Source organism: Alligator sinensis, unplaced genomic scaffold, assembly GCF_000455745.1.
Source record: "Alligator sinensis unplaced genomic scaffold, ASM45574v1 scaffold611_2, whole genome shotgun sequence".
Lineage (NCBI taxonomy): Eukaryota > Metazoa > Chordata > Crocodylia > Alligatoridae > Alligator > Alligator sinensis.
In genome coordinates this window covers 2,272,573-2,283,480 of record NW_005841869.1, presented here as the reverse complement: position 1 = coordinate 2,283,480, position 10,908 = coordinate 2,272,573, and the positions used below count along the sequence as shown (strand labels likewise).

At 44.3% G+C, this 10,908-nt stretch overlaps 1 protein-coding gene across 10 annotated transcripts in view; it reads left to right on the top strand.

Moving 5' to 3' along the window:
• The window catches only part of STRBP (spermatid perinuclear RNA binding protein), a 69,149-nt gene that overhangs the window by 35,374 nt on the left and 22,867 nt on the right, over positions 1-10,908 (top strand). For all 10 annotated transcript variants that reach the window (XM_025194226.1, XM_014526790.2, XM_025194217.1 and 7 more), the window contains 2 exons: positions 5,264-5,429; positions 8,515-8,659. In XM_025194226.1, the coding sequence (XP_025050011.1) occupies positions 5,264-5,429; positions 8,515-8,659 (311 nt within the window). The remainder of the gene's footprint in view (positions 1-5,263; positions 5,430-8,514; positions 8,660-10,908) is intronic.

The window sequence follows — 10,908 nt, the reverse complement described above, 5'->3', positions numbered from 1 at the left end:
GAAAGAGTAATGACTGGCATCCTGGGCAGGGCTTCATTTTCTCAGATGAGATGTCTGGAAGGTATGGTTAGTAGGTGGGCTTTTTCAAGAGGTGAACATGTTTCCCTTGAGCTCGCAAATCCAAACCCGCAACTTTTCAGCTTCTGGGCAGTTTCAGTATAATCGACAAAAATGGATTTATAAACGTGTGTTGTTTATCCAGCAGACTAACTGCTCCAAAGGAGCCATTACTGTATATCGTGTAATTCCATACTGCATGAAACATCTGTCACTGCACATCTCTGTTTATCCCCTGATCTGGTGCCAGCTTTGCTCTCCTAGTTTAACTCCAGCAGCTCAAAAAGCAGCTGGAACAACTGGCCCCTCTTCAGGGTTTTGCAGAAAGAGCTCTTCAAGTTCAGGCATTTGGGGCTCTCGAGTGCTGTACAGCCCTAACTTTAGCTTCACCCACTCTCTGAACCATTTAAGTAGGGACCTACCGAAGTTGCAGCAGAAGTGTGCCTTGCAGCGCTCCTTTAATCTTGATTGCTTCGCCATAACCCTCTCCCTCCCCTCCTGATTGGCAGAGGGGCCCTGGTGGCACTGCCGCTTGCTGCTGACCAGCTGGGAGGCAAAAACCACAGCACAGTTAACACCACGGTTTTTGCCTCCTGGCCAATCAGCAGCAAGTGGCGGGGCTGCCAGGGCCCCTCTGCCAATCGGGTGGCGGGGGATGCACAGCAAAACAAGCAAGATTAAAGGAGCTGCTGGGCAGTGCACTTCTACTGCAATGTCGATAGGTCCCTACATATAAATATTATGCCCAATTTAGAGACCAGGACCCGAGGCACAGAAAAGTTGACTTATCAGAAGACCCCCAGCAAATCCATGCCAGGACCAGAGGGATGTGATGACTTCTAGTCCTGTGACTTATAGTCCTCATTAGACAAAACTTTGTCTTCTAATGTAATGGCCTTCTCAGGACCTGATCTGATTGCATCCCTTTACTAACACAGTCTGAGAGAGCGTTTCTGGGTTTTCCTTCTAGCTTTCCTTGTTCCGAGCTCTAAAGTGCTAAAAAGGGTTGCTTGAGGGTAGGTGTGTACAGTTCTGTTTTTATAATCAGTGTGAGAAGGTCTGCTTTGTTGCATATGGATCTGCTGCGTTTCCTGATATCTTTTATAGTAATAGCAAGGTTTCTTCTGAGTTTTCCAAAATGTAGGTAAGCATGTTAGGTAGAGCTGACAGGATCAAGAGCCTAGCACTCCAGCTTGGTATTATATTGTGTCTGAAAGCCAAAGCCTGCCTCCTCCCCGCGTTCTGAGAATTACCCTATCCCACCAGCAATGCCTTTGAGATCCCATAAGGACCAGTTCTGGAATGAGGCACTAGTCAGTGCCAAGGAAAAGAGGCAAAATCTAGTCCTGAATCAGCAAGATTGTACCCAGTCAGGTGCTGCTGTTTTCACTTACCTGGGCTCAAGATACATTTCAATTTGAAAGAGGCAGTGATTTAATATGAAAGAGGCAGTGATTATAATTCTTTTTATAAAATCTCCAAAGCAGTGGTTCTCAACCTTTTTCGACTCAAGGCACCCCTGCCTGGATGACTCATGGCACCCCTTGGAAAATGCCAGCTCTTAGTTTTAATTTTTCTTTGCTTGCAGAAAAAAAAGAGTGGTCTTTCTGTTGCAAAGAACTCAGACAGACCACATCTGTGGATTTCTATTTGAAATCTCTGGATTTATCTTGTGAATCGTATTTGTAAACTTAACAGTGCTAACATTCTGTGGCACCTTTGAAAGGATCTGTATGTTACTGTCCTTGGCAATTCCCAGATTTCAGTGGGAAATGGGACATGAAACTGCTGTGTCTGAGCAGCTAGACATGTTCTACTTTACAGGTGAGAAATGGGCTTGTTGAAGAAAGCTGTGAAAAGAGGTGGGGGAGCAGAGAGCCTCCACAATTGGAATAAATATCCCACCAGATATGGTGACCTGTAGAAAGTCCCTCAAGCGCTGACAGCGCTGGCTCAAAGTTGGTTTTCCTCCCTTGGCTCTTATCCGATACGTGTGACGGTGTTTGGGAGCTGTTGAGAAGAAACCTGCTTGTTCCCTGCGAAGTCTTGTGGGGGGAGGCTGTCTCTGCGATCGTGGACTCAGTGACACATTCAGCAGCACTTGATCCAGTGGCTGATCTTAGCAAAGCAGATTCCAAGGCTTCATAAATGAGCCTGAATGTTGGCCTCCCAATCCCCGTGTTTTCTGAGTCCCTCCCTTTAACTAATAAATATTTATCAGATGCATCGCGCATCTTCTCAGCGTTCTTGCACTAGGCCAAGTGGTGAGGTGTCACTTTTTGGTGCGAAATGTATGCAAACAGAAATTGCAAAAGTATTTGAATGCGTGAATATTTTTCCATAAATTAACTGATAAATTGGTTTGAGGAAGGGTGATTGTATGGACTCCTGGGAATAACAGTGGTGGATTGATAGGCTGCTTCTCCACAGATGGACATTTAAGCTTTGTCATGTTCAGTGGAAGATAATTAACGTCAGTTTTCTGCTGAGGAGCCGTCTTTCTTGACTTCTTGAACTCCTTATGTGGGATGCGGTGTGTGTTGTGTCAGTAATTTTCAAGCACTATTGGCAGCATTTTCCTTTTTCTGACATGGGTAGATTGAGCACAAAATGGCTTTTTAAAATGGTTTTGGTGAAAAATCCTGGGCTTGTATTAAGTGCTGTTGAGATAATCAAACAACCTGACTTCACTTTCATGGTTTTGTGTGCAGGATGTTTTATGATCATGCTGTGCTCTAAATTTAGAGTGCATTTTTGTAAGTGTCTGTGTCTTCTCTATAATAAATCTCATGTCTGCAGAGGCTCTCACAAAAAGCCAGCAGGCAGAAGAATAGCCTTTAAGCCAGGTGTCGCCTGTCAAAGCAGTGACACAGTCTTTTTTTGGTCTCCCACTCCTTCCCGGGATACTTTTGAAAAAGAAAAGCGGCTTGAACATTTTGTTGGATTTTGTAATGCAGCTAGCTAGATCTGTGAATAGATCAGTAAGTGTTGCCTGCTGTCCTTAAAGGGATGGAGAATTTACATGTCTGTTCCTGCAGAGAAAGGAATGTGGTACGAATGGAAAAAGTTCTTGCAGGGAACAGTGCAGGACAAAATGTATTTTGCCTGTAATAGGAGCTAGTGTGTAGACTAATCCGAGCTTCCAGGTGAGTGAACCTCCCATTATTTCTCCAGGGTAGGGAGCGTGCTTTTTTGTTTTGGTTTTGTACAGTGCCTTGCACAAGCAGGCTCTGGTCCTTGACTAGGGCTCCTAGGTGCTGTGCAGTACGAAGAACGGACAGGTGCGACTGATGCTTTTTCTTCTGCGCACTACCTGCTTCCAGATGAGCAGACACAGCAAACAGCAGTCCTGACTGCTACTGAGAAGGCATCATTGGTGACAGCAGTGGGGCCATGCCGCTCTTTCATAACGAGGGATCTCTCTTGCCAGTACTCTTGAGCAGAGGAATCCTGGAATAACTCTGAAATGTATCCTTTAGCCAAGTTTTAACCAAGCATGACATAATGTGGCTCTGGTACTTCTTGGCCAACCCCACCAGGGACTAGATTAGCAGAGAAGTAACATAAAACTAAAACAAAGAACTTGCTTATTCATTGTAAAGCACCTGCCTGGCAGCTGGTATCTTCAGTATGCTGTGCAAAATGTTAGCAAATGAATCCTCCCCACAGGCTTGCAGAGAGCAGAGTAATATGCCTACCTGCTGTGTATGAAAGGTATATTGTCCTGTCAGCTGTGGCTTTGCAAGTTCTTGTTTTCAAAGCTTTGCAGGTACACAAATGCTTCTGTGAACTTCAAAAAAAAAAAAAAAAGTCCACTGCTAAATTTGGGGGTGGGTTTTTGTGACAAAGCCCCTTGCAGGTTATCCAGGGTAGTGAAACTGGTTCAAGTGAAACCCGTTGCACACAGTGAAATAACAGATCAGCTTGGAGCTGTTTCTTAAGAGAATTGCATTTCCCTCCCAGATTTGTGTCTGCATGTCGCAGCATCGGGCTAGTTTCCTAAAAATAGGATGTGAAACCCTGCAGCCTGGTGGAAGGGGACAGGCCCCCTCGCTGAGAGACCGGGCTTCCCGCTGTGAGTCTGCTCCTGCTCTGACTTGGGCTTGACCGTGGCAGTGTCCCTTCCTCCTCTTGGACTGCTTGCTGCATTTTAGACAAAAAGAGACCACTTCAATGCATCCATTTAAAGTCTGCACAGCTGTGCCCATGTAGCTGAGATATCACAGGTGGAGGCTGTGGGCAAGGCTGGTTTCACAGTACCCTGCCCCCGCCCCTAAGACTTGCACCCCTTTTCTCTGGGTTTTGGAACATAGTGAGATGCTATTTAATTAGCATAACCATATCTAAGAAATGTCACGGGTGCGATTGTTCAGGCTCTTCTTCCCTGTAGGCACCCTCTGTTTTTGTGTGCATCTGGGCAGCTAAATTGATCTCGTCTGTGGGTCTGTCTGTTCTCAGCGCTCAAAGCTGAAGTTGTGTTTATTTTACTTTGAAATGCTGACATTTACTGTGGCTCTTAAAAGTTCTCTGAGTTTTCTCAGGAGAGCCCAGACCGACCCTCTAATGGCTCATTTGCTACAGCAGTGGTGAACTGTTGAAGGGCTTCTGTAAGGAAGGCTCTTTGAACTGAGGAGCCTTCCTGAAGAGGCTGGTGTTTGTAGCATTCAAGGAAACATCAGAAATGAGTTATACAACATTTTACACGTGCAAGCTACAGAAAATGCACAAAAAAGAGCTGGAATAAAGTTTCCCAAAGAGACTTAGGCACATCACCACATAAATCTTGTTGACAGCCACTGGGACATGGGGCCACAAGGGTCCCAGTCACTTCTGCAAATTAGACTTAGGCTTCCTAGTTGCAAGCTCCTTTGAAATACCTGCTCCAGGCTTGGGTGCACCTTTCCTTTTCTGCAGCTGGAGGTAAAGTTTGAGTTTGATAATTAGCCCGAGACTCTCTTCTCTGTGTGAACTGCAAAGCACTGTTTCATGCACTTCACCATTTGTGCCCCTTTTATTTCTTCTTCCCCCTCCTGTTGCCCACTTACATAAAGGCAGCCCATGCTTTTCATTGCCCTGTCAGTACTGCATTGCAGAAATACTGAAATCAGTCCCCTTGGTCTTTGTCCCTTTACTGTGAGAGGATGATACAAATATTTCCTATGTGTGAAATTACCATTTTAATTATTCAGAATTGTTTCATTTCCAGGGATCAAGGTGGTCGGACCTTGTGTGGTGTAATGAGAATTGGCTTGGTTGCAAAGGGCTTGCTGATAAAAGATGATATGGATTTGGAGCTGGTTCTCATGTGCAAAGAAAAACCCACAAAGACCTTGTTATATATAGTCAAAGACAATCTCCCAATCCAAATTCAGGTGAGTTTAATTTAGGGCAGTCCTGCAGCAGTGATTGATAACACTGCAAGGCATATTTGGCTACAAGCTATGCTGGGTAAAGGCTGAAAAGGAATTTGGTACTGAGAAAATGCGAGTAGTAAAGGTACAGAGAACAAAGAACTTACTTTAAATCTAGGACAACAGCTAGAGCATGTGACACTTAGCATGATGGGTAAAAACAGCTAACCACAAAGCTTACCATCCTCCTCAATCCCTTTTCCTGATGTCAACCCTGCTGTGCCCTGCAACTAACCCTCTGGTTTGGGAATTTGCCCAGCGGATTGTGTTTTCTGCTCTCACTTCTAACGCACGCACAACGTGGTAATCTTGCAAATCTCCCTCCTGAGCATGCCATCATGCCTCCTTGCCCTGAGTCTTTCCAGGAACTTTAACTTCTGCCTGGCAGAAGCGTTACGTGTTGGGTATTCCACCTCCTGCCCCTGCCCCACTCCTCCTTCCCCCTTCTCCCCCCCAGATCTCAACGACTCTGTGATTCAGAAGAGAAGGCATGCTGGGTGGTGAGCAACCCTAAATTTTAATCACGATCATGAGCTCAGTTCTTTGTACCCCTGTGGTTTTGTTGCATAAAAGAGTATTGTATAGAGAAACGTATACTGCTCCCTTTAAACCCAGGAGAATGGCTCTTTGACAGCTCCTTGAGCCTGAAGAATACATCCATCCTGACACTTGTGGCCTGTGCCATGGCCAAGAGACTATACCCATCAAATACCCCATTGAACCCCTCCCTCCTGGCTTGCTGCCTTGTTGTGTGTTTGTTTCCAAAGAGGGCGTACACATTTCCATCCTTCTTCCCCGCTGTTTGTCCCCACTGTTCATTTGCTCATAAAACGGGTCTGGATTTTAAAGAGAGAATATCGTACCCTGCAGACACAGACTTCCCCATACACGAGACTCCTGGAAGCGTGCAGGGATGTGGAGAGGGTAGATGAGTTGCTTGCAGCAGGTCTCTGGAAGAAGCAAGCTGTATGGTTCCATCTCCCTCGAGGAGCAGTGGTGGTTTGACAGGGGATATTTTATGTGCTGTCTCTGGTTTCAATCCTCAAAGCTGATCCGTGTAAACAGACCCCTGTTCCTAGTTAAAGAAGAATTAGAGGTTAGAAGAGTTTAGAGGTATCAAATAAAGTCTTCAGGATGTGACAGAAACCTACCTTTTAATACTAAAAAACTAACATAAAGCAACCTCTGAACCATTAGCAATTGGCTCTGGAAACTCATGGAGGTTGGGTGAAGTCCTAGATGAGCAGGGAAGGGCAAACAGTATTTTTACAAATGAGGTGGTGGGGAGGACCCAGGAACATAGCTCAGTCAGCTTAACTTTCACTGGAAAAAAAATCATTAAATAGTATGTAAATACCTGCAAGATGTGGTGCTAAGATGGCCTGAATCTGTTGGGAACAAATCGTGTCAAATCTAATTTCCTTCTTAGACAGGATAACTGTCTTAGTAGATAAGGAGAAAACCCTTGCTTGGATATCTTGAATAATGTTTTTGGCACAGTTTACATGATATGCTCATAAAATGACTAGGAAATGAGGTCTCGATGAAATTGCAATTTCAATGGATGTACAACCATGCTGAAAAACCATGCTAACAGTAGCTACTGGTGGTTTGTTGTTAAGCTAGGAGGACATTTCAAGTGGAGTCTCGCATAGGCTTTGTTCTGGGACCTCCTCGTTAAGAACATGGATAATGGAAAAGAGAGCACTTGTGTCTTTCACAAATGAAGCCAAGCTGGGAGGAGTTGCAAGGGCTTGAAAAGAAAATTAGAACTGAAAATGATGCTGCTATGCTGGGAAGCTAGCTGAAATTATTACGACAGAAATCAGTAACATCAATTGCATAGCACTGCACTTAGGAAGGGAAAATTAAACCATGAATAGCTAGCTACAGAGCAGTACTGTCGAAAAGGATCTGCAGGTTACACAGCAGATCACAAACAGTGAAGGCCAGCAATACGGTGCTGTTGCAAATAAAAGGAAAAAAGTTGAGGTAGAGGAAGAAGGATGGTGAGTAGAAGTATCGTAATCAGGGTTGTATTGATAGGAGGCCTCAGTTGCTTTTATACCCAATTTTGGGCACTGCACTTCAAGGAATATCTAAGCAAGTTGGAGAGAGTCCAGAAGAGAGCAAGAATGATGAGAAGTATAGAAAACGGCCTATTGAAAGGTTGAAAGAATTGCCCTAGACCAGTCAGCTTAACTTTCATTGGATTTTTTTTCTAAAAAATAGAATACAGTTGTGAGTTGCAGGTTTTCAGATGCGTGTTTTAAAAGGTGGCTATGCAAGGGGTGGTGATCAGTTGTTCTCCACTGAGAGGACAAAAAGGAATGAGTCATGTGCAGCAAAGGACAAGCTGATTGTATGTTAAGAAAAACTTCCCAAATGCAGGGGTGGTACAACACTAGAACAGGCTGCCTTTGGAAGCTGAGAACAAGTTAAGTAGATGCATGTCAGGGATGGTCTAGGTATACCTCCTCTGTTTCAAACCAAGACGATGGGCTATATGATCTCTCGAAGTCTATTTGAGCCCCATATATGTGTGACTTCATTTGATGGGGCTCCATGCAAGTACAGGGGTCTGCCCATGCAAAATGTCTTGAGACTGAAGCCAATTACCCACTAGGATCTACCACTAATTGTCAAGATGGCAGCAGCCTACCCAGGGTTTTCTAGTTAAAGGTGCTCTCACCTGGGAATGTAGATACTTCCTGAGACCAACAGTTGCAGGTACATGGTTCACATTTTGGAAGCCCCAGAAAATTGGTCACTGTCCATAGGATGTGTGGTACCATAGTGCATCGATGCTGCAGCCACGTAGCTTTATTCGGGATAGGTTTGGTTGCCAGAATAGTTTTAAAATTCTTTCAGCTTTAGCCACTCTCCACGCAAGGGAAGCAAGGAAGTTGTTGGTAGGACATGTCCGGCTTTGTATCTACTACTCCCAGGAGTAGTACCAGCTCTAGGGGCAAACACTGTGTTAGGAGATTCTGCCTTTTTCACGATTGACTTGGGGGTTCTTGAAACCTTTCTTGGTGACTTTCAGAAACTCACAGAGGAGAAGTACCTCGTGGAGGAGCGTGTAAATGAGGCAGCTATTATTATTCGTAACACAAAGGAGCCCAAGCTAACGCTGAAGGTGGTTCTCACGTCCCCTCTCATTCGAGATGAAGCCGAGAAGAAGGATGGAGGTACATGGAGAGCTTTCACTTCTCTTTCAGGATGGTTTTCTGAGATACTCCAACTGTGCAGCTCAGGGCTAGTTAGGCGCTGAAGTTCTTATTGTATCCCCTGCATCATCAGTAGACTGGCTGTAGTCTCAACAGGTTACAACATTTGTGCCTTGAACAGTCAGCCACCATTTAATTTCCACACAGAGGTGTAATTCTGATTGCCTCATGAAGACAGAATCTTTGTTGCACCAACTTAAACACACAATTAGATCCTTATGTTCTGCTTTCTTTTAAACAATCATCAGTTAATAATTGAGCAACCCCAGTGCTGCTCACTCCTGTTCCTAAATTAAATCGAGTCAGACAATAAGACCAGTTCATAATACCTTGACGATTCATAAAATCATTCTTGTTATGTAAAATGATGCTTCTAAAAGGTAGCTCCTGCGGAGCTGGCAGGTATGTCTGTCTGGCATGGAAATGGTGTTAATTATTGATGCATACATGTGTTTCTTTCCTGAAGTTAGGAACTCCTAACAGGGTGCAGCTGAAGTGTCCTGCACTTCAGTTCTGAAGTGGATTTTGTAGCTAATGTCTTTAGAACAAAAGATTTTTGGAGAACTCTTTACTCCTAGTTCCTCCCAATCCCGTCTCCCCTCTCTGCTGGTGACTTCCAGTTTAGTTATGAGCCAGTCTTAGGAAACATTAACTCCTAGCATCCACAAGTCTGGAAACCAACCAAGAGATGCACACTGAGCAAACGTAGCAGTGTCTTGTTTTAATTTTCCCTGCCAGTAGTTTCTGCTTCTGCTTCCCAAACCTATCCTTAGAAACTTTTGTTACCGGATGATGTCAGACCTTTGACCAACTGGCCACTCTCTGTCATGACAACTGAGGCAGCTGGGCCCGTATGGGCTAGGGAACTCCCTGTTGCTCTTTTCCCATTTCTAGACTTGCCACAAGTCCCCTTGCTTCCTCCCCTTCCCCACATAAATACCGATACCGGGAGAAATGTTGGTCAGTTTCTCATCGCTTTGTCGGGGAGGAGAGGGCAGGAGGCTTGGTTCTCGGGTGGGATGCAGCACTTGGGCAGCAGCTTGAAAAGGAAGACTCTTGAGATACAGATGGATGGCAAACATTTGTTAGTTTAAAAAGGAAAGGGAAAAAAAGTCCTGGCGCTCCTAACACGCTAATGGGACACTTGTGTGACATCACTATCTAAAAGAAAAGTTACTGCAGATTTCCTTTTCTGGCAAGTGCTGAGATCAGGTCTGTTTCCACTGCAGCAGAAATGCACTTGTAAAACAATACAAAATGCAGGAGGAAGAAATCTTGATGGGAAAATGTTTTCATATCCTTGTGTGCATGCAGCTGTGCACAAAGATTTCTCCCTGTATGGTGCTTCCCAGAGAAGGTGGTGCCATCACCTGTTGGGATAGAAACTTTGAATTTGCCAGCTAAATGAAACAAGGACGTGAATTCTTTGCATTTCTCCACTAAGTGTGGAAGTAGCCTTTGCAAATTTTTAATAATGCTGGGGAATAAATAGTGCCGATGGATGCACCCCTTCTGTAGAACTGAAGAGTAACACAAGTGGTGTAACGCCTCACTCTGACGTCCAGATTTTTTGTAAGTGGCTTCAGCTTCTTTTTTGCTTACTCCCTGGTTCTGAACAGAGGAAACTGGTTGTATTCCCCTTTGCAAGTTAAGCAAACATTTTTGCACAAGGTCCTAAGGAACCAAATCCTTTTACCCCAGGGAAGAATTCAACTTTTTCAAGTGCTGTACAACCACATTTAGTGACTTTTTTTTCAATGAGCATATCCAAAAACTGAAAGTTTAATATATTCTGATGATGATGATAATAGTGAGTGGAATTATTCAGGAATACTATCCAGAAAAAGTAATTTAGCCTCCAGGGGAAACTAATACAACCTCCTTTTGATGCCCTTGCACGGTGCCAGTTAAACCAGGTGTATTTAATGTGTCATCTGAAGGATGTTCTCAGCCTTCCCTATCAACTCTTCCTGGTAGAAAAGCATCTTGAGCTCTTCACGTTTTGCTTTTCATCTTCTTGGTAAGATGAGCTGTTCATTTGGGCTGCTGCTTCTCTTTGCTTCTTATTTGGGAGCAAAGTAGTAGTAAGTGTGGGGGGACGAAGGGAGACGTGCTGGGTAAAACTGACCAAGATTTCCAGTATGGTTTGATTACAGTCACTAATCTATCCTCTAACCAAATAAGCAAGGTTAGGTGCAATGGACTTCTTT